At 46.8% G+C, this 26,935-nt stretch overlaps 1 protein-coding gene across 2 annotated transcripts in view; it reads left to right on the top strand.

Moving 5' to 3' along the window:
- The first annotated feature begins 5,404 nt into the window (after positions 1-5,404).
- The window catches only part of B4GALNT2 (beta-1,4-N-acetyl-galactosaminyltransferase 2), a 38,899-nt gene continuing 17,368 nt past the window's right edge, over positions 5,405-26,935 (top strand). For both annotated transcript variants that reach the window (XM_045837035.1, XM_045837034.1), the window contains exons 1-5: positions 5,405-5,593; positions 18,438-18,635; positions 19,179-19,310; positions 23,841-23,947; positions 25,842-25,879. In XM_045837035.1, coding sequence (XP_045692991.1) covers positions 5,580-5,593; positions 18,438-18,635; positions 19,179-19,310; positions 23,841-23,947; positions 25,842-25,879 — 489 coding nt within the window. In that variant the 5' untranslated portion in view covers positions 5,405-5,579. The remainder of the gene's footprint in view (positions 5,594-18,437; positions 18,636-19,178; positions 19,311-23,840; positions 23,948-25,841; positions 25,880-26,935) is intronic.

The raw sequence follows: 26,935 nt of genomic DNA, 5'->3' as shown, positions 1-26,935 counted from the left end.
TAGCCAGTACACTAGGCTGCTTCTTGAAGGCATCTGGACGATTCAGAAGACAGTTCTTTAAGAAGAAATGTTCAGCCTCTCACGTTGTGCTCCTTTTGACTCCGTCCACATCCAGGACGCACTTCTTGACTGCCAGGGCCAGGCTGAAACCAGCAGGGTGGCACCCTTGACTTTCGTCCTTGCATCATTGTTCCAGACCTGGCCCTGGTCCTTCCCGGCTTTCTGTCTCTTCTGCGTCTCTCCCATACTCACCAACCCGGACCCTCCCCTCCACCCGGGCCGCACGCTATGCTGCCTGGTACAGGGGAGGTGGAGGGCTTTGGATCCGACAGACCTGGCTCCAAGCCTCCTGTGTCCTCTCTCAGGTCTCTTGAGTTTCACTTTTCTCCCACAAGGGTGAGATAAATGCAACACCGAAGGCTCGAGATTGTTCTGAGCACCGGACAGTACCATAACATTCATCCATCCCTTTCTCTGGCAGAGAGGTTTTGAATACCAACTAGGAGCCAGCCCCTATGCCAGAGATATGATGGAGAGCAAGGGCAAGGCCAAAGTGCTACAGCTTTTCAGGAAGCACGGGAAGCAGGCAGCAAACACACACAATTCCCCTTCCTACACAATTGCAAACTCTGACCAGCACCGTGACCAGAAAGTACTGGGACACCCAAAGAAGGATGTGGCCTGGTCTAAAAGGGGCCATTTGGAGGAAGTGACATTTAAGCAGAGACATAAAAGCCAGACAAAAGCAACATGCGGGTGTGGAAGAGTCTCTCTTGGAGAAGGAACAGCATGGGAGAGCCTGAACAGCCCTCAGGGCTCTGAGACCCTAACCCAACCTGCTGAGGACCTTCTTCCCTGGACAGCGCAGCTCAGCACCCGCTAGCTTAGTCTTACCCTTGAGCAAATGACACCACTTCCTTTTTTCCTTGAGTTTCTGGTAAGCCAGGTGTTGCAAGAGGTAATCAGAGAACTGCTTGTTGACTCTTGGGCTGGACCTGGGCTCCCCACCCCATCCTGTCCTTGGGATGTATCATCCTCCACCCCACTGCTCTCACGCAGCCGTTCCGAGGACACAGCTGAAAGGAAGATGTTGCGGCAATCTAGACAGTACACATGACTGACCACAGTTAAGGCCTTTATGTAAACTTTAAGATTCTGGGGGTGATGCAAAGGTCTACTCATTTTGTAGCCACCCAAGGCAAGCCTCTTTGTGTAAGTTCCCTGGTTTATTACACCCGCCACCTGCCAGGAGAAATGCAGTTAGTTACCTACAAGGAAGCTCCCTAAGACCATCAGCTGATTTCCCAACAGAAATTTTGCAGGCCAGAAGGGATTGGCACAAACATATTTCAAGGGATGAAAAGCCAGGACCTACAGCCAAGGTCACTCTACACAGCAAAGCTATCGTTTAGGATCAAAGCACAGAGAGAGCTTCCCAGACAAGAAAAAGCTAAAAGATTTTATCATCACCAAACCGGTATTACTAGAAATCTTAAAGGTTCTTCTTTAAGAAGGAAAAAAAAAGATTAAAAATACAAATAATAAAATGGTAGTAAGTACATATCTATTAACAATTACAATGACTTTACGTGCAGATAGATTAAGTGCTCCAGGTCAAGGACTTGTGGTGAATGAATGGATAACGAAACAAGACCCTTACACGTGCTTTGTCCAAGAGGCTCCCCTCAGATTGAAAGATACACACAGACCGAAGGTGGAGGGATGGAGGAAGATGTTTCATAAAAACGGAAACAAACAAACAAAAAAACTGGGGCAGCCATACTCATACCAGACAAAATAGATTTTGAAACAAAGGCTATCACAAGAGACAAAAAAGGACGAGCGATTCCACTTCTGGGTATTTAGCTGAAGAAACCCAAAACACTAACTTGAAAAGACATACACGTCCATATGTTCACTGCGGCAGCATTTACAACAGCCAAGACATGGAACCTAAGGGTCCGTCAACAGATGAGTGGGTGAAGAAGAAGGGGCGCATACAAACAACAGAATGTGACTCGGCTGGGAAAAAGAATGCAGTCTTGCCACCTTCAACCACACGGGTGCACTGCCGAGAGCGTACTGTGCTGTGAAATGACTCGCGGACAGACATGTACCATGTGATTCCACTTATATGTGGAATTGAAGAAACAGAACAAAACAACAACAAGCAGAACTGAAACTCCAAGACACAGAGAATATTTTGACAGTTGCCAGATGGGAAGGGATTGGGGTGATGGTGAAAAAGGTAAAGGGATTAAGAAGTACAAATTGGTAGTTACAGAACAGCCATACAGTATAGAGTCCTGGCTGGCGTGGCTCAGTGAATTGAGTGTGGGCTGTGAACCAAAGCATCGCAGGTTCGATTCCCAGTCAGCACACATGCCTGGGTTGCAGGCCACGGCCCCCAGCAACTGCACATTGATGTTTCTCTCTCTTTCTCTTTCTCTCCCTCTCTCTCTCTCTTTCTCCCTCCCTTCCCTCTCTAAAAATAAATAAAGAAAATCTTTTTTAAAAAAGTGTACAGAACAGCCCTGGCCAGGTGGCTCAGTTGGTTGGAGCATCTCGTACACCAAAGGTTTTGGGTTTGATCCCTGGTAGGAGTGCATACGGGAGGCGACCAATCGGTGTTTCTCTCTCACATTGATGTTTCTCTATCTCTTTCTCCCTGCCTTTCTCTCTAAAATCAATAAGCATATCCTCGGCTGAGTATTAACAGAAAAGTGAACAGGACATGCTTGCATTCCTTTGGCTCCCAGGTGTTGCCACCACGCACAAGCACTTGGGTCGAGTGTTAGAAATCGTTTGTTTGGCTTCTTTCTTCCCTAAGTGTTCCTCCTCTTGGCTGAGAGCACAGTTTTAATCTGACCGGGTTACAAAGCTCAGATATGTTCAGGTGATGCAGCTGAGTTCCCTGTGGGCCACCAGGAGCTTCTTCCACAAGGGACAAGTAGACAAGAGTCCGATTGTTAAGGATAAAGTTAATTTTTCTTTCGGCTCAGCGACACCGGTGCCAGCTGAGCGTGGCTGGGCTCATCCAGCACAGCGGAGATTCACATTACAGAACTGACAGATTTGTCGAAGTGACAGCCAGAAATGGGTCAGTAGCCCATTCACCCCAGGGAGAAGTGGAGGTCTTGTTCTAGTGGTAAAACGGTAACCAGCCATAGTGAAAAAGCTCGAGGTCAGCCACTGGGAGGAGCTACCTGTGGGCTGACCCCAGACAGCACCTGGGGAGTCTGTGCACAGGCTGGCCTCTCTCGGGGCTCCAGGTAGTCTTGAAAGGCCATTTCTTCTCGGTCACCGAGGGCTCCGTTTGGCTTGGCTCTGCATCTTGACTCCCAAGGACCACGGAACGGCTGCCGCGGAGAACCGGTGTTACCAGATCCCCCCTTTGCCAACTTTCCCTTCCTGTCAGTCACTCTCAGGGCAGGGAGAGGAACTCACGATCACAGGGAATTCACCTTGGACCTGAACCCACAGGTTACCATTCTTCCGTAAGGCAGAAGACAAGGTCGGGTTCACCTCATCCCCACCTCCAAGTCACCAGTGTTTTCCCATTTGGAGAGAGCTGGGGAGGCAGGTGGACCGTGGGGCCAGCACCCACGGGCCTGAAGGACACAACCCCCAGGTGCGAGTCCTAGCTCCGACGCCGGCCACAAAAGTTTGAACAAGTCGTGAAAACTTTCCTACCCTGGGTCTTCACGTTGTGAAGCAGCGCGCAGTGTCACTTGGAGGGTTGAATTAAGGGGGATAATGTACACGGAAACCCTTGGTAAGCACTGGGGTCATTTTATTACATGGACATGGTTAAGTACAATCCGTTGCTGACTAGTGCTGTCCAGGGAAGCATAACCTCCCTCTTAGAGCTGTTTCTAGAACCCAGTTATCTGCAGCTGCTCTTCGAGAGCAGCAGCGCCCGCAGCCCCCGCCCCGCGCCCCCCCCCCCCGCCCACCCCCACACTGCCCGCAGGTTTCTCTGTTCCTCGGGCTGCCCAGAGGCGCAGGGTGAATCTGGGCCGCCCCAGGTCCTCGGGGCATCTCTTTCTGCTCACTTTCCTGACCTATTTGGTTCGATTCATTTCTCTCACTATACACCACCTTGTATGTGATGTATCTCTGTCTTAAATTCTTTTGGGGACAAAGCAGGGTCTAATTAAGTACCTACGGTATACACAGAGAAACGCCAGTTATTTTTGCATGCCATTGTTTTGTCCACTTTAAAAATATGTCACGTTTGCGACTTAGGCTGGGTCAGGATAAACTACAAGACAATCCCACCTGAGAGGAGCCACAGGAAAGCACCCAACACCGCACCTGGCTTGTGAAAAGGTTCCTGCAAATGCTAACTTCATCAGAAATTCCCCAGACTCTTCCAGGCACAAAGGCATTAAGTGGCTGCGGGGGCCTGTTAATGGGGTTCAACCCACTCCAGCTCCCCTCCCGGCGCCCTTTGCCAGCACAATTTCGGTGGAGTAAGGGCTGAAGTGAAGTGTGCAGGCGGGCAACAGCCGAACCTGGTGAACCCAAGTAGGGGGTGGGTGTGGGGGGTGTGGTGGAGGAAGGAACGAGGTGAGGCGAAGAAGCTCGTGGACCGTAAACACAGCTTAGCTGGAAAGGAAAGGAAGGGGCCGTGGTGGTAAGGAGACTAGAGGTGGGCACAGGGATTTTATTGTTCTTTTAAGGTGGAGAGAGAGCTCCGGTTACCCACCGACGAGAAGCCGCTGGAAGCTGGGAGGTCTGGCGAACAGCGCAGGAGCGGCACTGCCGCGGCCGGGCGCGCGGTGCGCCGACTTGCTCGGGACAGAGGAGGGAGAAGGGAAACGGAGGCTCGGGGTCCGCTAGGGGGCACGTGACCGCGTTCCTGGCCGGCCCCTCTAGTCCCCGACCTTTCAGAGGATTGGGTAAACCGCTGAATCCCTGCGCTCCTCCGCAGAGAGGTCCCCTGGTACTGACTGGGACCTCCGGTGCTGGGGGGCCGGGCGGGCTGGGGGCTCCGCGACCGACGGGCAGAAAGTGCTCCACTAGCCGCGCGCGCTTCCAAGTCACCCAGACGCGGTTGGAGTCCCAGCTCCACTTGCTAGCTGATCGCCCCCACTTTGCCTCAGTTTCCCTGTCCTAAGAGTGGGGCTAAGAGCCGTATGCGCCTCCTAGGGCTGTTGTGACGAATAAATGGCTCAACCTAAATAAAGCGTTTAGCGCCGAGCCGGGACCTAGTTTCACACAACAGGGGCTGTGATCTTCATCGCGCCCTTCCCCAGCTCTCCAGGGCTGTTCGCTGTGAGGTCTGGTCGTCCCCAGACGGTGCAGACGTTTGGACAGACTGGCTGGCACCAAGCTGGGCTCACCGACAGAACCAGGAGGTGGGCGGGGTGGTGGGGTGTTTGTGACGTGGGACTTGGGGACCGACCCAAACTCGCACGCCTCCTCCACCTGCCCTGCTCCCAGAAAATTTGCCGGCGTTGTTGCTGGGACCGGACAGTCTGCGGGGTGGCTGCGGGGCTCTGTTCCACCGGCTCGCCAGCTCACCCCGCTCTGTCCGCCTGTGCTGGTCCTGGTCCGAGGCGGCCTGATTCAAAATGACCTTGTACGGGTGAGTGTCACCAGGGCACAGAGAAGTGGGAGGTCAAACCTGGCCAGCCCGGAGCCATCGGAGAGTGGCCAGATGTGGGGTCTGCGGATGCCAGGGCGGGGGGAGGCGATAGTTGGTCTCCAAATTCAGTCCAAACCGTGCCCCACTCCCGCGTAGGTGGGGGCAGCGGGAAGGGCACGGCGCCTGCGGGCGCCGTTGCTGTGCCCCCAGGGCACACTGGTTTCCCAGTTAAAAAATTCGACAGGGAGGCGGAGGTTGCCTCTCGTTGGAACCAGGAGGCTCCGGTCCTCTTTCCTGCAGTCGGGATGGATGGCCTCGGGTGCGTGGGTCCCCCACCCGCGGGCTCTGAGGCTGCGTCCCTTCCGTGGCTCCAGACAATACCCTAACAGGCAGGGTTTTGGGAAGTCGACCTTCAGGTCCAGGCACATTCAGGGGCTCCAAAGAGCCTCTAAGGAGTGGCATAATAATTAACGGGAGAAAGGAGCCTTGGAGGTCTACCTGAATGTTTGTGAACTACTTAGGCGGGTCAGAAATACAGCTTGTGTTTTTGTATTCCCAAGGTTTCTCTCTTCTTTGTAGAACAATCTTTTCTTACCGGCGAGGAAGTCACCTAGTGAAAACATGGTGAGATGATGTTTCAGGAGCATTAAAGCGAGGTCTGTTCTACCTCGTGCACAGGACGAGACGGAGAGAGGGCAAGGGGAGCAGCCCTCGCACCCACCCAATGTCCCTGGCGAAGGCTTTCTTTCCTCCCGTTTCGTTCCCCGCCATCACCCCACCCACCACACATGCCTTACTGCATGGGCGCCCTAGGAATCCTTGCGTCATGCTAGAAACGGGTGCCAATAAATTTAAAGCACCTTAGTGCTTGTCCAGTTTGGCTTTCCCTGCGCAATCAGACAGTTAGAACCTTACACAAAAGTCTGGGTTTTAATCACTGTTATCTCTACGATCTTAAGGTTGCTTTACAGGGCCTCTGAAGAAACTTCTTGTAAACTTTCCTTTGCTTCTAAATTTTCTTTTTTTGTTAAAAAAAAGTCTGCTTTTGAGATGGATACATCTGATCTTGTCTTTCAAAGACGAGACAGCATAATCATGGGGAAAAGGTAGACTTGGGGTCCTACCTTAATTTTCATAAGCTACGGAGGGCCAGAGACACATTTTGTCCCTCTTTGTCTCCAAGGTTTCTTTTCTTTGTATCTTTCGAAAGGCAGTTGACTTTTCCAATCATTTGACACTGACAAGGAAGTCAGCTTGTGAAAATGCAAGAACGTGTTCATGAGAAAATGGCTCATAAGCATTAAAAAAAGTACACAGTGTGCAGAGGATGAGGTGCCCCCATACACTCTACCCTGCCCGGGGAAATGATTTAGTGCTTTTCAATAAGCTCAGTAAGTGGTGGGTGGCAAACTCCCTTCCTACCCTATGGAGCACTTTCATGTTCTGTGTAGGGCCTGTTCTCGATTTTTCCAGCAGTGCTCACCGCACCGCCTTTTGAAGAAAGTACTCTTAACTATGTCTACCCTACAGCTGTGGAAATTGAGGGAGTTCCCCATGGAATGCACTGGAGGGAGCAGATTGGAATTCAGCTGTATTTGAGGCTAAAGCCAATGTTGTTTTTTTTATTGTGTGAGACGTTTTACTCATAATATTTTATTCAATGAATATTTGCTAACACTACTATGTGCTCGCTATTGTCCTAAGTGTCGGGGACACAGCTGCCCCAGCCTTCTGGGGGAGTGGCAGCTGTCACATGGTCGCCATCATCCGCTGCTTCCTTTTAACCTCCCTCCCCTACAGAACAGAATTATTTTCTCTCATAATCAGTACTAATGATTATTTTCTTTCTTATTTCATTCTAAGACAATTAAAAGTAAGCTACATTTTTTAAAGATACTCAGGTTGTGCCCTGGCTGGTGTAGCTCAGTGGATTGAGTGCAGGCTGCGAACCAAAGTGTTGCAGGTTCGATTCCCAGTCAGGACACATGCCTGGGTTGCAGGCCATGACCCCCAGCAACTGCACATTGATGTTTCTCTCTCTCTCTCTCTCTCTCCCCCCCTCCCTCCCTTCCCTCTCTAAAAATAAATAAATAAAATCTTTAAAAAAAAAGATACTCAGGTTGTTGGGTAAAATACTTTAAGTATGAGTTAAAATCCTCATATACCAAACAAAATATTATACTTGGCAGTTTATACTGTTTTAAAGCATAAGTAATAAAATATGCCAATCTGAAGTTCATATATGTTATTAAAACTTAACACTAACTGCAGCAATTGCTTAGAACTTAGATTTTTATACTCTTTAGAAATGATTGAGGTCCCCAAACTGTTTTTGCTTATGTGGGTTGTATCTATTCCTATTACAACTGAGAACATTGGAAACTATTTATTTATTCAGTCATTAAGAATAACAACCAGCCCTTGCCAGCGTGGCTCAGTGGTTGGAGCGTCGTCCACCCAAAAGGTTTCGGGTTTGGTCCCCAGTCCGCCGGGCATGCAGGAGGCAACTGATTGATGTTCCTCTCTCCCGCTTCCTCTCCCTCTCTAAAAAAAATCAATGAATATATCCTCAGGTGAAGAGTTTTTTAAAAAGAATAATAATCATAAACCTACCAGATAGTATAATAATGTATGTTAATGAAAAATAGCTAAAATGAGTCGGAGGCTTGGCTGGGGCTGATGGATACACTTCAGGTCACGCGGGGTCCTACTGGCTGCAGGCGTCTGCTCTCCGCCGGGCCCTGCGCCCGCAGCTCACAGCCGGGCAGCTGACCTCCCAGAGCCCATTGTCTGGGAGAGAGTGTACCACCAACACAAAAGCCACAATGTCTCCTATGACCTGATTTCCGCAGTGATCTTTGCTGTTACATGCCCAAATAGAACAAGTGACTTTTTCTGCTATCTGTCAAAATAGAAGAAACTTGGAGCAATAATTTCATTATTTCGATTAGTTGCAGGGTTTGGGTAATTTTTTTTTTAGCTGAAAGCTTATTGAAAAAAAAATAGGAAAAGCCCAATTGTAAGGTACCACCTAACCCCGGCCAAATGATAACTTTGGAAGCAACGTGGTTGCTAAAACCATAAATGAATGGTCTAACCATTCATTTATGAATGGCCCTCCTGGGTCTTGGAAATCATACACCCTTGCCGAGAAGGAGTGAGGGAATAAGTCTGTACGTCACTTACCCACACTGAACTTCTCCAGGGCGGGGTCTACTCCTGATCCATCTTTGTGTTCTAGACCATTGTCTGGCACATAGCGAGGGCTCAGTACATTTTTACTAAATTAAATCGGATGTTTGCAAAATGTATACATATCTCTAATACATGTTTATATTGTATACATGCTGTAAAATACCCCACTTGGGTGAATCTCCTACAGGAGCAGGCTGTGCCTCACATACACGTGTTTCCATATTATACAAACTGCCGCAGGGGCGTCCAACCTTTTGGTGTCTCTGGGCCACACTGGAAGGAGAAGATTTGTCTGGGGCCACACATTAAATACACAAACACCAACGAAAAGTGATGAGCAAAAAGAAGGTTTTAAGTAAATTGACAATTTGGAGTTGGGCTGCATCCATAGCCATCCTGGGCCGCCGGTGGGGTGCTGGCCACGGGTTGGACATCCCTGCGTTAACGAGTCCCCAGGAGTCATTTGCGTGGGACCACTGCTAACATTAGCTGTGTTTTAGAACTCCGTCTAGTACGTGCCGCCTCTGATTAAAACCACTCCGTAGGGCACCGATGCTTTATAATACTGCCTCTAAAACATTTTTCTGATACAAAGGTAAAGTGATCCTTTTCAGTGTCTACTTAGTGTATACGTTTTTACACTCAAGCCAGGACTGGAGATACTGTCCCCACACTCCCACCGTCAGCGTCCGTGTGCCACACAGTCCCCCGTCTCAGCCAAAGGGACGTCACTGCGCCATCGCGATGCGTTCAGGAGGGTTCTCCACTGTGGCTCCTTACTCACGGGAACGGCCTCTTCCTGCCACTCGCTGTAGCCTGTGGACGGTCCTGGTCCGCAATGGCTGATGAAGGTGGGCAGAGAGTGGAGCTGGACCGGGACAAAGAAACTGAGAGAGGATATGCTATGATGCTAAAATGCCAGTTTTATGAAAGCTCGGTGCATTTTTAAGGAAATGGCTGACAAAGCACAGGGTTAAGACCAGCGGGTAACTGAGGAGGTACAGAAGTTGTGGGACAGCGTTATTTCTAAGTATTGTGTCTTAGCTGCTGCTCAGGGGTTTTGATATGTGGTGTTTTCATTACCGCTTAGGTCAAACTATGGTCTAATTTCCAGTGTGATTTATTCTCTGACCCATGGTTAATTAGAAGGATATTTCTGAATTTTGGAGAACAGGAATTTCACTGCTTGCTTAATTGCATGGGGGTGGGGCAGAAAATATACCCCACATTATTTAAGTTCTTTGAAACTTTGGACACTTGCTTTATGATTCAGAATTTGTTCAATTATTATAAGTGTTATGTATGCATTTGAAAAGATTGTCTATTTTATAGTCCTTAAGTGCAGTGTCCTACATATGTTCATTTACATCAAGTTTGCTGATGGCTTGGTTCAAATTCTTACTAATTTTTTGTTTGCTTGCTCATTTGGAAGAATAGTGTGTTAAAATCTTTCACCTTGATTGTGGCTTTGTCTGTTTCTTATTGTAATTCTATCAATATTTTGCTTCACATATTTTGAGGCTATGTTAAGAATAAGAATCTTGTTCTGAACTGAATATTTTCTCTTTGAAGTATTCCTCTTTATGGCTTTGGATTTTTGTCTTAAAAGCGTACTTCATTAGTATAGAGATAGCAAGTTTACCTTGGTTACAATTAGTGTAGTTATCTTCTTTTTTACTCTCAGGGTTTCTACATCCTTGTATTTTAGCTATTTCTCTTGCAAACCACATATAACTGGGCTTCTATTTTTCCTTCAGTCTGACTAGCTTTGTGTTCTAACTGGAGCATTTAATCAACTTACGTTTATGTAATTGTTGATACATTATGTGATTGATTATTTCAATATAACATTTCTTTGAGTGCTTTCTGTTTGTTCTACTGAATCTATGTTCTTCTTTCTTACATTTCTTGCACTTTTTGATATTGATTATTTTTTATTATTCCATTTTCCTGTCTATTAGCTTGAAAGTTATTCACTATTTGTACTATTTCCATAGTCATTACATTATAGATTATAACGTACTCTTGGCCTATTGAAATATAAAATTACATGGTATTTTTAATCCTCCTCCTAAACAATGCAAAGACCTTAGGACACTTTTAGTTTATTTATTGCCTTTCCTGACATGTCACTATTTTACTATTTTTATTCTATTGTATTAAACCAAACAAACAGTATTATTGTTTTTTTTTAATTAAGTTTTAGAGGAAAGGGAAGGAGAAAGAGAAGAAGAAACATCAATTGGTTGCCTCTCACATGCTCTCAGCTGGGGACCTGGCCCACAACCCAGGCATGTGCCCCGACCAGGAATCAAACTGGTGACCTTTCGGTTCATAGGCTGGCATTCAATCCACTGAGCCACACCAGCCAGGGCTATTGTTTTATGCAGTTAATAGTTATCCAACTTTACCCACTTATTCACATTTTTTATTTCTTGTTATGACCTGCCATCTGGGATAATTTCCTTTTAGTTGTTACATTAGTGCAAATATGCTGGTAACAAATTCCCTCCAATGTTGTTTGCCTGAAACTGTTTTTATTGCACCTTCATTCTTGTATATCTATTTTTGCTGGTATAAAAGATATTTCAATGTCCCTGGCTTCTCATAGATTCTGTTGGAAAGTTAGCTAGAATTCTGTTTTGAAGAGAATTCTCTTTTCTTCTCTGGTTGCTTTTAAGATGGACTCTTTGTCTTTAATTTTCAGCATTTTTACTATATTGGTATTTGTTTTTCGTTTGTTTGTTTGTTTTTTAATTTCCCTCCTTGTGGCTTACAGAGCTTCTTGAAAACATAGATTGAAGTCTTTCATTAGTTTTGAGAGTTTTCAACCATTTTTTTCCTTCAAATATTACTCTGCCCCATTCTCATCTCTTCCGATACTTCAGTACTCACCACATCCTCTATGTCTTTACCTTTCAATAATTTAAAATCTTTGGTTTCTCTATCTTTAATTTTGGCTGTTTTCTTCTGACCCGCCTTCCAATCTTATCTAATTATCTGTTAAATTCATTCACTAAGTTTCCATAACTGTTATTTTTGTTTCTAAAACTTCTGTCTGGTTATTTTTATGTTCTTCAATACTGGGTTAACATTTTCAATCATTAACTTACAGTTTTTTGGGGGAGTAAGAATACTTATTTTACAATAGGTATCTGATAATTCCAATATTGGACGCCCTGCATTTTTATTGTGTTAATTTTCTCATTTAAAAAAAATGTTACATCCTGGCTGGGTAGCTCAGCTGGTTGGAGAGTCTTCCCAATGCACCAAGGTTGCAGGTTCCATCCCCGGTCAGGGCACGTACAAGAATCAATCAGGAATTGCATACATAAGTGGAACAACAAGTCAATCTCTCTCTCAAAAAAATCAATTAAAAAAAAAGATTCCTCATATGAAAAAAATGTCATCCTATCTCCACATGTTCCTTAAAAACATGGTCTTTACAAAATAGTTTGTGGAAATAATCTGAAATATAGGACAACTTACCCCACAGATGACTTATGTTTGGGACTGCTAGGCTCTGAGAGCACTGGCTGTGTAGGATTGCCTCCGTTTACCTCAAGAGATGATGAATTCAATCACTTCACTTCTCATTTCAAAGAAGCTTAGTCACCAAGCCTGGGAGTGCTGATCCGATTCTGACTCACCCTTCTCCGGGGTACTGCAGCCCATTGGTGTTCTCATGCAAGTCAAAGGGGATTCACCAGAAACCCCCACCCCTCCTCCACCAGTGATGGACCTTAACCTCTAATATTTATTCCTCTCGCCCCAGGAGGCTGAGAAAAGCATGCTTGGCCTATGACCTGCCCTCCCAGGAAGCAGCAAACACATCCAGGGGAAAAGTAGTCTCCACCCCTAACCTCTGTTACCCCTTGAATCCTGTCTAAGTAATTCACTATGCAGGCAACCATCTGGTCTCTTCAAGCTGATTTTTTTTTTGGTCCAGCTTTCCTCGTTGTCATCAGTGGGAAAGTTGATCTGAATTGCATGGTCCACTATCACAGGAGGCTGAAGTCCCTTTTGCCCCTGAGGCTCCAGGTGGAAGTTGGTAAGACTGTTTTTGGAACTTCCACCAATCACAGTAAGGGTGGAGTATAGCCAATTTTAATTTAGTGTAAGGAAAATAAAGAAAGGTGATATTATTTGTACTCTTAGTCCACTATGAAACACTGAAACAATTCATAGTCATTTTATATATATATATATATATATATATATATAATTTGAATGGGTTTCTATTACTTGCAACCAAAAATTCCTAATATCTAAAAACAGTGTGTATATATCATTTTTGTTCCCCATCACTTTTGGTGATTAATAGGCATTAAGTGCTACCTCAAAGTTATGTTTAGCCCTGGCTGGTGTGGCTCAGTGGATTGAGCGCCGGCCCATGAACCAAAAAGTTGCCAGTTTGATTCCCCATCAGGGCACAGGCCTGAGCTACGGACCAGGTCCCTAGTTGGGGGTGTGTGAGAGGCAACTGATCAATATATCTCTTGCACATCACGTCAATGTTTCTCTCCCTCTCTTTCTCCTCCCTCCCCTCCCTAAAAGTATATAAATAAAATCTTTTAAAAAATGCATTTCATTATTTTTTTTTAGATGTTTAAGCTCTCACACTAGGGTTGAACAGCGGGATGCATGCACAGTGGAGACATTATTTCTCCCAAAGAACTATAACCACACATTCTCAGCATAAATATATGATTGAACTAATATCAATATACATCACATCTTATCAATTACATCATAAAACAAATTAGCAAGTATCCAAACATTACACTACACAGCTCAAAAGGCATATATTAATGTCTGTTCAATTGATTACCAGAAGCTCACTTTTTTAAAAAGAGAAATTGGGAAGAAAGGGAAAATAATCACACTTTAAACAAAAATAATAGCGGTAAGCCCTAGTCAGTGTGGCTCAGTTGATTGAGCGTCGTCCCACAAACCGTTTGATGCCTGGTCAGGACACATGCCTAGGTTGTGGGTTCGGTCCCCGGTCGGGGCGGGTACTGAAGGCAACCGGCTGATGTTTCCTCGCACATCGATGTTTCTCTCCATCTTTTTTCTCCCTCCCTTCTCTCTAAAAACAAATAAAAATATCTTTAAAAAATAATAGTGGTAAGCAACTTCCAAGGTATAAAAACATTACAAGATGTTAAAAAATTTCATGATTAAATCTTGTTTTAACTGCAGTAACAAAGCATCACTACCTTCTAAATTTATGTACTAAAGGGTGTATTCTACATGTTCTGCACAAGACAAAGGCAGCATTTCATTTAGAATATTAATAGTCTCTCTCATTCTTTCCGAGGCCCTTCCTGTTCAGTTATACTCCACATGCAAACATTCAGGTAACTGTAAAGTTTTTTTTTTTTTTTTTTTGTCTGAAGTCATTAAGGACAGGTGCTTCTGTAAATGTAGATTTTCTTTTTTCTTTCATAAAACAGATTTTCAAAATGCAGGTTTTCTATAACAGCACAAAATGAGATTTCTAGAAAGACAAAAATAATCACTGTAAGACTTGGTTAAAATCCAACACAAATGAATGCTTGCATCAATGTAATTATACTGGTACAAACATGGGGCGTTTCACATAAACACGCAGACCGATAACCATAAGGCCCTTCTTTCCGTGCTTGAAATGACTGAAGGGAGCAACCACAGGAAATCTAGTGTGTTCATCATTCCTGGGACTTTAATTCTATATATGATACTAAAAATACACAAGCATTGGGCTGGGTATTTTGGTACTTAATCTCTCTAAATTTCTTTTTCTTTTTAAAAAGATTTTATTTAGTTAGTTCTAGAGAGAGGGAAGGGAGAGAGAAAGAGAGGGAGAGAAACATCAATGTGTGGTTGCCTCTTGTGCACCCCCTACTGGGGACCTGGCCTGCAACTCAGGCATGTGCCCTGACTGGGGATTGAACCAGTGACCATTTGGTTGGCAGACCAGTGCTCAATCTGCTGAGCCATAACCCACCAGTGCTAAATTTCTTATGTTAATCTTATGTTAATAAGATTCTGGCATGGGTTTAAAGGAGACCTAGCTTAAGAGTGCATGATTTCAGGAGAGGCCCATGATACTAATGAGAAGCATATTTTAATGCTGAACAGCAACAATCTTGTGCTAAGTGTCCAAATAGAGTCAGGATATGGGGCTCATGGGGGTTACCTTAACAAGTCTGTCTGCCACAAAGGTCCCACATGTTTCTTCTTAAGTTTCTGCTGCTTATGTATTCTGTCCCTTTGCATTGTTAATTTGAATTAGATCTCTTCTTTCATTCTATTTTGACTCATTATTGGTTTGTAAAAAACTGTGGCGTAGTGTGGTTTTAAATCCTGCATCCACTGTTTGCCACTGAACAATTTTTTTTCCTCTTTAAGCCTCAGCTAACTCATCTGTTAATTGAGTGGCGTAACAGAACCTCTCTCTTTATGTTATTGTGAGAATTAAACGAGATGATGTGCATGAAGCTCTTGGCAGAGGATTAGAACATAGTGGTCATTAGATGATAACATTAATAATTATTATTAGAAATATGTATGCCCTGACCAGGTAGTTTAGCCAGTTGGAGCGCGGTCCCAATGCACCAGGGTTGTGGGTTAGATCCGCATCAGGGCACGTGCAGGAACCAACCAATGGATGTGTCAGTGGGTGGAGCAACAGATCGGTATTTCTCTCTCTTTCTCTAAAATCAGGAAGTGAAAAATGTATTCATAACTAGCTACCCTTCTAAAATCTTACTATTTCTAATAGTTTCTCATTTAATACATTTTAGTTTTCCAATATGCAATTATTTCATCTATAAAAAATTATACTTGTTATTCCCTTTGTTTTATATACCTTTTGTATTTTATAAGCTAATTTTACTGCATTGATTGTGCCTTCATGACGATATTAAGTAATCACAGTGGGCATTCTTATCTTGTTCCTGACAATAATGGAACAAGAAGCATAATTTTTTACGGATGAAATAATTGCATCCTGAAAAACGAAAATGTATTAAATGAGAAACTACTGGGCCAGAGGCAGGGACTTCTGTCTACATAGGTCAGCTCCCGTCTGGCCCTGCGAGTACATTTCCCCTTTCCACCAAAGGCTGAAGAGTATGTTTCCCAGGCTGAAGCTGAAACACCGAAGACGTCTTCCAGGAGCAGAATGGGGCAGCCCAGTGCAGGGCAGAGCAGGCAGGGGCCTGGTCCCAAGGCCACCAAACCATAGTCCTGTTTTCACAGCCTGCTGGGTCATAGTCGAGCTATCTGCAGCAAATAAAATGCCTTCTTCATCATACCCCAGATTAGGAACTGCAGTCGGTGTTCAATTAATGTCGACTGACCTTGGGTGACCCGTCATTACTCCTAAGTACTTATTCTTGTCTCCCTGTAAAGGTGTTTTGTAAATGCGGCTGGAACTGTTTACCTTTGAAACACGGATCTGGGACTTTGTTGAAAGGAGTGTGGATTGCATAGGCCTTCAACGACCTCCTCACTTTTTCCTTTTTCTGTTTCAGAGGTCCGCTTATAACATTTGTGTTTTTTTAGAAAGTTATCTCTTTCATCTAGGTATTCAAGATCTAGGCTTCTCTCGTGTATCACTTTCTTCTCTTTGCGTTCTTCTTCTCCCCTTTCTTCTCAGTTCAGGGTCCCAGGATAAGCCAATCACTATCTCTGCTTCCCAGTTCCTGGGGGCAGGGAAATCTGGTTCATTGACCCAGTCCAGACGTTCATCCTTGGTCGGGTCGGCCGTGACCAGGGCAGTATCGTGTAATACCCACAAGGCTTGTCGGTGTAATCTTTGGGATTCAGGAGAAAAGTCATTTTTTTTCTTTTTTTTGTTTTTGTTTTATTTTAATCATTGTTCAAGAAAAGTCTTAAAGAAGGGAGGTTAAAAACCAGCGGCTCTCCCCGAAGTTGTCTACTCAGTGCTTAGATTTAGTAATGATTCGATTTTAGGTTTTTTCCTACTTCATCACTTTGTACTTGCGTTGTAACCAAGTTGTTTCTACTTTTCTTAGATTGATTCTGTTGTCCTTTCTCAAACTTATTACTTGACTGATCCATTTTTTAAAAGACTTTGTTTATTTATTTTTAGAGAGGGAAGGGAAGGAGAAAGAGAGAGAAACATCAATGTGCGGTTGCTGGGGGTCATTGCCTGCAACCCAGGCATGTGCCCTGACTGGGAATCGAACCTGCAACACTTTGGTTCGCAGCCCGCGCTCAATCCACTGAGCTACGCCAGCCAGGGCCTGATCCATTTTTTTTGTGATTAGACATTTGTATTTAAAGTTTCCAGATGTCCTCCTCATATCATTTTAGCATATTCCATAGTTGCGATGTAGTGTCTTCATTATCTTTATATTCTTGCTCTGCTCTTGTCCTTGATTCAACAGTTGCTTTGGAAAGTTTTTTGTTTTTGGTTTTGAATTTCCATGTTGTTGAGGGAGGGAGTTTTTAGTGGGTAACTGATTAACTGTTAAGTATATGGTCTGAAAAATTCTACTTTATTACAGTTTTCTTTGTGTCCAAATATGTAGCCACTTTTGTAAATGTTCTAAGAACTCTTTCACAGAATATGAATTCTATCATTTAATTGCTCTTATATATTTTTGAGACTCGATCTGTTAAGGACTAAGGTGTTAAAATGTTAGAGGTTAGATGTAAGAATGTTAGAATCTATGGCTATTTTTATATTTTGAATCCTTCTCTTATAACCTGCAGTTGTTTGCTTTGTGTATTTTAGTGCTGTTATTTAGTAGATAAAGTTCATGACCACTACGATGGTTTTGTGGATCATGCATTCGATAATTATAAGTGATCCTTCTTGTCCTATTGTAACAGGGTGCAGCCAAGAGGGGAGCCCCAAGTAGGGATCTGTAATAGGGTCCAGAAGAGCTTGGAGATGATTGGCTCCACACCACAGGGCCACACCGGCCCAGACTGCAGGCAGCTGTGGCCAACTGTGAGAGGAGCTGGAAATGGGGCTGCAGAGGAACATTAGCGCTGGGATTTAAACGGAGGCACAGCAGCCATTGGGGGTCTCTCTTTTTGGGACCACGCGGCTGTTTAGGACCACGCGGCTTTGGTGTCTTGGTTGGGACCATGAGGCTTGGGTGAGAGTCAGGACCACGAGGCTTTGGAAGTGCTCCCTTTTGCCACGTGGAGGGTGCTGGGAGGACTGTGTGCATTTGTGGGGAACTTTAGTTTGTGTTATTTCAAATGAATAATAATTTCCTTTCCTTTTCACTGATCTCTGGTATTAAGAGACATCTTTCCTCAGGCGGCGGGCAAAACGAACCCAGTAGGTGGGGAGGAACCGCCTGGAGACTGTAACACTATTTAATACTTTTTTTTCTGCCTTGAATTCAACTGAGCTCACATTAATATTACCAACTTTACTCATTTTTTTCCCCTTAGAATGTTTTTGCCTGTTATTTTAGTTGTGATTTTTCTGAGTCTCTTTGTTGCAATTTGATTTTTTCAGTTTATCAGAAATCAATTTGGATAAACGGTATAAAGTATACAGGTAACTTACATTTCCCCCTGAAGTTACATTTCCTTTATATATTACACAATCAACTCATTTAATACCCAATCAGGAAAAACCTATTTTAACGGAATTTGCTGTTTTGTGCCCCAACAGCTCTAGATTCCTGTGGCTCTTCAAGATGACCGTCTTCCTCTTAGGAGCTGGCTTGGTTTTGTTTATGCACAGAGGGGTGGACCTTCACGAAAAGTTCAGCTTCCACCCAGAGCTCCCTCGTCCTGCTCAGGCTGTCCACCTGCCGAAGCTTCTACCTGAGAAACATCTCAGGGACCTCTTTACCTACGATGGAATCTGGTGAGATATCACCTGTCCTCTCTTTTCCGCCTTGGTCTGGCGTCTCCCTCGCTCCTCCTGTGGTTTGCTCTGCCCTTTTGTACGCATGCGACAGATGGTTCTCTACCTTCCTGAACCAGCGTTGGCTGCTGAAATGATTCCCAACTGTGGGACCAGGGAAGGGCTTGGTCTCCAGGGCACAGTCTCTGTTCTCTGCAACACTCTGCAAAGTCCCTTCAAACCTTGGGTTTAACTGCCGGCTTGTTGACCCTCCAGCCCACTCTTCTGGTGGGGCTGACATGCCACTGGCATTCCTGTGACTCAAGTTTAAGGAAGTCTGGTGCAGGGGATAGTTCGAGAGAGGGGGCCTTCTCCCAGTGTCCCTCCTCTCTGCTCCCTGTGTCTCTGTCAGGGACCACTGTGAGATTCCAGGGTCTCAGCCCAACTAGGGCAGCGCCTCTGGGGCAGGAGATTCTCAGAATGACACCCTGGGTGAGGCCTCAGGCTCCCTCTCACCCACCAACCCACCCGCCCAGTGATGGTCCGTTCTCTTGCTCGTTTTAGGCTGTTCCCGAAAAACCAGTGCCAGTGTGAAACCAAACACCGGGGCTACCGCTTTCAGGATGGCTACAGCCGGACAGACCTCCCTGCAGTGAAGGCGAGGAGACAGGCTGAATTTGAACACTTTCAGAGGAGGTATGGTGGGCTGGGAGGGCTCTGGGGTCCCGAGGAAGAGCCAAAGCTCTCTCTGCTTTGTCCTGAGAGCGTGGGTTCGAAGAGAGAAGGAAGGAGCTCCCCTCCTGCAGGGTCCCTGGGAGGAACGATCGGGAACAAACCAATGACAGAGAACTGAGGAAATAGCCCTTAAATGAAGCTTTCTAAACTTCGCCTGTATAAAACATTTCATGATGATATAGGGGCAAAGGAACGGCGGTGGCTGCGAGTGTGCGTGTGGCGCTGCGGCACAGCCTCCCCAGCACACAGGCTCTCTGAGCCGGTAGCTTTGGGGTCTCACCAGGTTGCACTGTCTTGTTCATTTACACTCAGAACACACGGTCTCCCTGCTGTGCGCAAGGTGCAGGATTATTGACTGAAAAGAGCAGAAATTGATTCTGTCAGGCTTCTGTCAAAAGGGAATTTGTGGGAAGGATGTTGGGAACTCACCAAATCCGTAGGTAGTAGGATGACCAGGCTGTGAAATTAAGATACAACAGGGTGCATAAGGGCTGGGCAAGCCCTTTAATTAATTAATTGATTAATTAACAATGATTTATGAGCTATCGTAGAAGGTGTGCTATGATAAAAAAATAATAGCACTGTGACGAAGGACTTGAACTTTGAAACAAGCTGGATGGCAAGTTACTTAACCTCGTAGGACGTCAGGACCTTGTAAGAAAAACTGTAATAGGGATGCCTCCTTCAGAGGTTTATTGTAAGTGAATGGTATCAACATGCAAAGAATTAGAAACTGAAAAAGGTCCTGACAACGTAGAGGCACAGCAAAAATACTACCTACTCTTAGTGTTGTGGTTTATTATTAATATCATCATCTTATAGTTGTTCACGGGCAATACACAGCACAGGAGGAGATACACAAATCACCTCTGTATTAGGTGGTTGGGAGTGCTAGTTGGAGACATAAATTAAAATGCTGTGGTAGGATGCCATCTGATATCACAGAATTTCATGGGATCACGAAGGAAGGCGACTTGGAACTCTGGCTTGTTTATCAAGCAGGCGTCTCCCCGGGTTCCCCGTGAAAAAGCATTGCAGAAGGAAGAGTCGCTGCAGAGCCCAGAGCCAGCGAGGGCCCTTCGAGCCCGTGGCCCGACAACAGAGGGGCCCTGGAGCCCAGTAAGCCAGGGGGAGGCAGGGCGTGTCAGCCCGCAGGCGGCCAGCCCGGAGGGCCGGTGTAAGCCAGGAAGAGGAGTGTGCCTGTTGTTTTCTGGGTAGTACAAAGAATTCAACACTTTAGAAGGCTGACAGGTTATCTGAGACACGTTTGTGAAGCCTCACGCTGGCCTCTGCGGAGAGGAAGCCGCAGTGGAGGCGAGGGCATGCAGGGAAGCTGCGGTGTCGTGGGGCGGAAGGTGCGCGCTCGTTCGGCTGGAGGAGCTGTTGGCCGGGCCCGCTTGTGGGACAGTCCCCGGTGGGGGAACTGAGCCTCATTGGTGAGTCACGGAAGAGGAGGAGCGAACTGGGCTCTGTCCAGGTTTGATCTGGGGAATCAGCCACTAACCCCTCCAACTGCAAACACATGGACCACTCTCCCCAGAAGAAAGATGACAGCGGCAGCAGGAAGGAGTACTGAAGTCAGAGAGCCCGTGGAATGCGCAGGCGATTCCGGCAGGGATTCGAACCCTGGCCCCGTCCAGCTGTGTGCGGAGCGGCAGGGTTCAGTAGTGAGCAGTGCGGCCAAGTGGGGCAGACGGGCTGCGTTCAGGTCCGGCACCCTCCGCGTACCGGCTAGGGGACCCTGGGCAAGCGGCTGAACCTCCTCTGTGATTGACGATAATAATAGTCCCTAGAATTTTTGTGAGCAAGAGTTGATGCGTGGAAGGGCTTAAAACTGTACCAGGTTTGTAGCCCCAATGAGATGATACAGTGGGATAGTAGAGATGATAAGCAAAGTATCCATGAGTCCATGAGAAAACCTCTCACGCCAAGCAGAACCTGGGCTCCCTAACCCTCTCTGTCCACCTCCCGTCGGGACGGTCCCCACTGCTGGAGTCTCTGAGAGGTCGCTGGTGGGACTTGAGGCGCCTAGCACAGAGTAGGGTTCAACAAACATCTACGAAATAAATAGGTGGTTGGGGGGCAACCCTGGGGCACGTTTGTGTAGGATGATGGCTCTGTTTGTCCTGGGCAGTGAGGGGACCGCTGAGAGGAAGAAGGCACAGCGGTGTCAAGCAGGGAACACCTCAGCTGTGCCAGGTGCCAGACGTGCATGGTGGGGAGGGAGGGCAGGGGATGGGAGAGGTGAGACAGGGAGGCGTGGGTGTGTGGGGTGGAGTGCGGTCTGCAGAGAGCCGGGGAGCAGGAATTATAACAAGGCCGTGACTCCAACCAGGGAAGGAGCTGGCCTTGTCTTTCACTGCCCCTCCCTCACCTGTGGACACGCCCATCTCTCTTGAAATGATACCTGACAATTCAGGTATGAGCAACAGCAACGGAAAACAGAGCCCAATATAAAAATCAGTGTGAGCCAGGCCTCGTGACAGCAGGGAAGCAGCTGGGCAGAGAGACACCCACTTCCTACCAGTGCCTCAGATCTCTCCATCGGCTGATGGAAAATCACTGAACATCCACCCTGAGCGAGACACTGAATTAGGCACAAAGAGAAATCTGATCTAGATCCTGCTCTCAACAAGCTTGCGGCACAATGGAGAAGATACAATCAGTGGCCCTCCTCCAGAGTCGTGTTCATTCCCTCCACAGCCACCGCGCGCCGTCATAATCACAGAGTGGCTGAACCCAGCACTGAGTGAGTGCGGGCCGTCTGTGGCCCTGCACTGCAGCCAGCAAACTGTGGAACTCAAGAGTTGAAGTCAAAGCTCAAGATTTGAATAGCGGTGAGAAGGAGTAACGTGGTACAACATAGAAGGGAGAATCACTTCCAGCTCTGGGAATGAAAAAGGAACAGTCAAGAAGATGGCGATATTCAGCCCTGGCTGGTGTGGCCCCGTGGATTGAGTACCAGCCTGCACACTGAAAGGTCGCTGGTTCAATTCCCGGTCAGGATACATGTCTGGGTTGCGGGCTAAGTCCCCGGTGGAGGGTGCCTGAGAGGCAGACACACACTGATGTTTCTTTCCTTCTCTTTCTCCCTCCCTTCCCCTCTCTATAAAATAAAATCTTTCAAAAAATAGTGACATTCGGAGCTGGCCTCACCTGTGCTACCAAGCAAGTTCCTAGTGTTCTGTGTCAGTGCCTGGGGCTTTATTTTCTTTTTTGCCCGTGTTGGACACAGGGCCTGGCAGTCAGGAAGGGAATGAATAATGGGTCACGAAGTGATGTGTGACTTCAGGCAAGGGCCTGGGTGTGGCTGGTTTCTGGAAGGAGGACAACCGGTTTGGAGGAAAGTGTTTCAGGCATTAAAAAGAATCAAGTAGATCTAGACACACCAATGGGGAAGAAGCTCGATCATTTATTATGACAAAAAAGCAAGGTACAGAAGGTTTGTACAGGGTACTACTATGTGTGGGTTTTTTTTTTAATTTTTAAAGATTTTGTTTATTTATTTTTAGAGAGGGAAGGGAAGGAGAAAGAGAGAGAAACATCAATGTGCGGTTGCTGGGGGTCATGGCCTGCAACCCAGGCATGTGCCCTGACTGGGAATCGAACCTGCGACACTTTCATTCGCAGCCTGTGCTCAATCCACTGAGCTGCGCCAGCCAGGGCTACTACTATGTGTGTTTTTAAAAGTAAGGGGAGTATTCGTGTGTGAGAGTCTGTTTATACATGCTAGGGGGGAGGTACGAACAGTGGTGGTGAACGTTTAACAATGGGTTTTTGAAGCTTTTGATGGCTGCTTGCCGTGTTTGCCAGTTTCCGTGGTTTAGTCGCCACGCCCTGGTAGGTTTCCAGCCACGGACCCGATGTCGCTGAGTGCACAGCTGGGAAGGCATCCGCAGCAGGTCGCCGTCCTGTAATATCTACTCTGCACAAACTCCCCGACAGATGGTAATCACCTCAAGAGCAGGGATCGTGAAATAATTCAGAAGTGATGTGCTCTGAGTGTTTATTACCTTTTTGGGCATTACATTATATTTCATCTCAAGTGTATATAGTTTAAATTTTATTAATGGCTGTATTTAACAACTGGTGTACAAAACTCCTCAGAATTCAACTACTATTGGCTTTCCCTCGCCAGGACAAGCCAGCCTCAGGGTTGGGCCCCCGTGGCCTGGTTATTTTGTTTCTCTTTTGCTGGTCGTGATTTTCATTTTTATTGTTGATGCCATTACAGACGTTCCCCTTTACCCACCTCCACCCAGCCCGTGATTTTTGTTTTGTTTTTTTTTAAGCGCTTTGTTGTAGACTGCCTCATTTCCCTTGTGGAATTAGCGGCTGGGAGTAAGGAGGGGGAATGGAGGGGAAAGGGAGACAATCTGCTTTCCAGTTCCCCCTGTTGGCAGCACCAGGCTCTGAGCGGAGGCGCTACTTCAGGAATGAACCTGGGCCGCCGGGTGTCAGGGCAGCCAATAACGCTCCGTTCCCATGCAGGGAAGGGCTGCCACGCCCACCGCCGCTGCTGGCTCCGCCCAACCTCCCCTTCGGGTACCCGGTCCACGGGGTGGAGGTGATGCCTCTGCATACTGTTCCTATCCCAGGTAGGTACATCCCCATCTGAGAGAACCGAACCACTTTCTTGCTCCTTAAGCAAAAGAAAGTAACAGAAGGGACAGTCATACATTGAGTACCTGCTGTGTCCCAGGCACAAGGCAAGAAGTTTGACGTGATTTCATTTAATGTTAATGTCACTCTTTCCACCATGGGAGATCACCCTTAGTAGCTGTAACCTCCCGGGGGCTATGAGGTAGCACAGAAGGGGACAGATATCCGTGTGCCCCAGGGAATCTTAGGACAAAAACGGCTTTTTGGTGTCCTACAGCATCCTGGGAGCAGGCAAAGCATGAGCTCATCCCCGGGGAGTGGAATATTTATATTGATCAAAACCCTTAGGCCTGTGTCCTGACTGGTGTGGCTCAGTGGGCTGGGAGTCCCGCGGATTGAGAGGGACGCCGGTTCAATTCCCGTCAGGGCATCACATCTGAGGGAGGCAGTGTCCGTGCTGGGCCTGGCTCTCTGGGGACCCCGCTGCACACACAGGGACCCTGACAGCCCCATCCTGTGGGGAGATCACCTAGGGGGGCTCTGGCGGAGACACAAGCACCACTGTCTTCTAGAAATGATGCATTTATTTGGTGGTTAAACAATTATAAATCTTCCTGTCCTGAGCAGGGACTTGCTCGGGGCGGGGGTTGGGGGGTTAGGGTTAGGAGTTGGGGGGGCATTTTACTCACTCTCTAGTTCAGCATCACAGCTTTGTGAGGTGAGCATTATCTTGCCAGTTTCACAGATGAGTTCAGAAAGTTACCTGTGGGCACTAGGGAAAATATGTTTGAGTTAGAACTGGAACTAGTCATATTATAAGAAAAGAAGTACATGCTAAAGTAGATACATTTGGGGTTGGTAGTGTTTTTGAGTAATCGTTTAAAATGATGTGATGCTTTGGATGACTCATTTTTTATTGTGGTAAAGTATACATGACCAACTTTACCATTTTAACTATTTTTAAGTGTACAGTTCCGTTACATTGAGCACATTCACATTGTTCTGCAGTTATCACCACCGTCCAGCTCTAGAATTTTTTCATCTTCCCAACTGGGACTCTGTACCTTTTTTTTTTTTTTAAAGATTTTATTTATTTATTTTTAGAGAGGGAAGGGAGGGAGAAAGAGAGAGAGAGAGAAACATCAATGTGTGGTTGCTGGGGGTCATGGCCTGCAACCCAGGCATGTACCCTGACTGGGAATTGAACCTGTGATGCTTTGGTTGGCAGCCCGAGCTCAATCCACTGAGCTACGCCAGCCAGGGCGGGACTCTGTACCTTTAACATGAACTCCCCTCTTCCCCTGCCCCTGGCAACCACCATCTACTTTCTTTTAAAAATAATTTTTGCAGATATTATTTATTTATTTTTAGAGAGAGGGGAGGGAGGGAGAAAAGCACCAATGTGTGAGAGATACTGCATTGACCAACTGCCTCTTGCAGACCCCCACCGGGGACCTGGCCTGCAACCCAGCTACATGGCCTGACCAAGAATCGAACCAGCAAACCTTTGGTTGACAGGCAGGCGCCAAATCCACTGAGCCACACCAGCCAGGGCTGATTTCTGTCTTGATGAATTTGACTGCTCTAGGTGTCTCCTGCCAAGACTGTTTCCTTCCCTTCCATAACAGAGATACCTGGAAGGGACTGGATTAATCCACAGCACCCACCCGAAGCTGAGGATAGGCATCAGAGCTTTCAGAATGGCTGGAAGGACCGTGGAAAGCATCTAACAGAACCCTGGGGGAGAGGGAATACCCTGGAAAGGAGAGGACACTTAAAGGGACTCTGGAAGGACACGGAGTCAGCCGGGAAGGTGGGAGAGACTCAGACGGCCCTTGGAACCCTCTCAGATGCTGTTTTCTTTTTTGTCCTCTTGTCTGCACCCTGCAGGTCTCCAGTTTGATGGACCCAACGCCACCATCTACGAGGCAAGAGTCCCCTTCCCAGTCTTTTTGTGCACGTGGCATCCTGTCCTTGACTCACCGCCCATGCTCCCTCCCCCAGTCTCACACTCTGACAGAGCCCCGTCCAGATTCAATATCAGACATGGGTCTGAAGTGGGGGGTGGGGAGAAGGGTGCCTATGGAGGGCACACTTTTTCCAGCCATAGGAGTGGCTGCGGTTCCAGGGAGGACTTTGCGGACCACGTCAAAGCCCTGAGTCCCCACGGACACGGCTGCTGCTTCTGCAAGAAGAAGCTGCTGCCGCAGCCGTGGCTCCTGTGTTGCGCTGCCTCTGTCAGGATTAGCACCACCAAGATGGGCGCCCGTGCCCTGCCCGCTTTCCACACTTAACAAAGCTCCAAATCAGGGTCTTCTGCAGGTATATCTGACTGGCGGGCGGGACATTCATCACATCAAGAACCCCAACTGAAAAGGGGTCTGGGAAATGTAGTGGTAGTTTCCTTACCTCTGCGTTTTAAACAGAGGTCGGAAGGGGTGATCAGTGAGCAAAGCTACTCCCCCCTGCAGGGGCCTCCTCTGCCCCCACCCCCAGCTAAGCCCCCCACCCCACTTGCTTCTGTCGCTTTCTCAGTACTCTGCTGTCTTCTTCACAGCGTTCTCTGTATCTGAGCTGCCTCATCGTGTGCTATTGCATGTGTATCGCCTCTCTTCCCCAGCAGACTATAAGCTTCTTGAAGGCAAGGTGTCTGTCCCAGTCACAACTCTTCCCTCGTGCCTGTGGTTTGGATCTATCAGGAAATATCCATTGACTGACTGAAGCGTTTTCAGCAGGAGGGACATACTCTAGTCTCCTTTTCCTAAACATAATGGGCCGTTGCAGAAGACGAGAAGGCCAGAGAAGGGAGTAGCATTGGAGAGTAGCAATGGGGATGAAGAGAAGTAGACCGATCCCAGCTATATTTTGAAGGTAGCACCGATAGGACTGGTTAATAGGTTAGCTGCAAGTGTGAGGGAAAGGGCAGAAGAACAGCAACGATTTCCACTGGGGGCACTTGAGCCGTTGTATGGACGAAGGTGCCA

This window comes from Phyllostomus hastatus, unplaced genomic scaffold (assembly GCF_019186645.2).
Source record: "Phyllostomus hastatus isolate PE091 unplaced genomic scaffold, TTU_PhHast_1.1 phas_contig_210, whole genome shotgun sequence".
NCBI classification, from domain to species: domain Eukaryota; kingdom Metazoa; phylum Chordata; class Mammalia; order Chiroptera; family Phyllostomidae; genus Phyllostomus; species Phyllostomus hastatus.
Note: the sequence above shows the minus strand (reverse complement) of the source record. Positions and strands in the feature narration are given on the sequence as shown.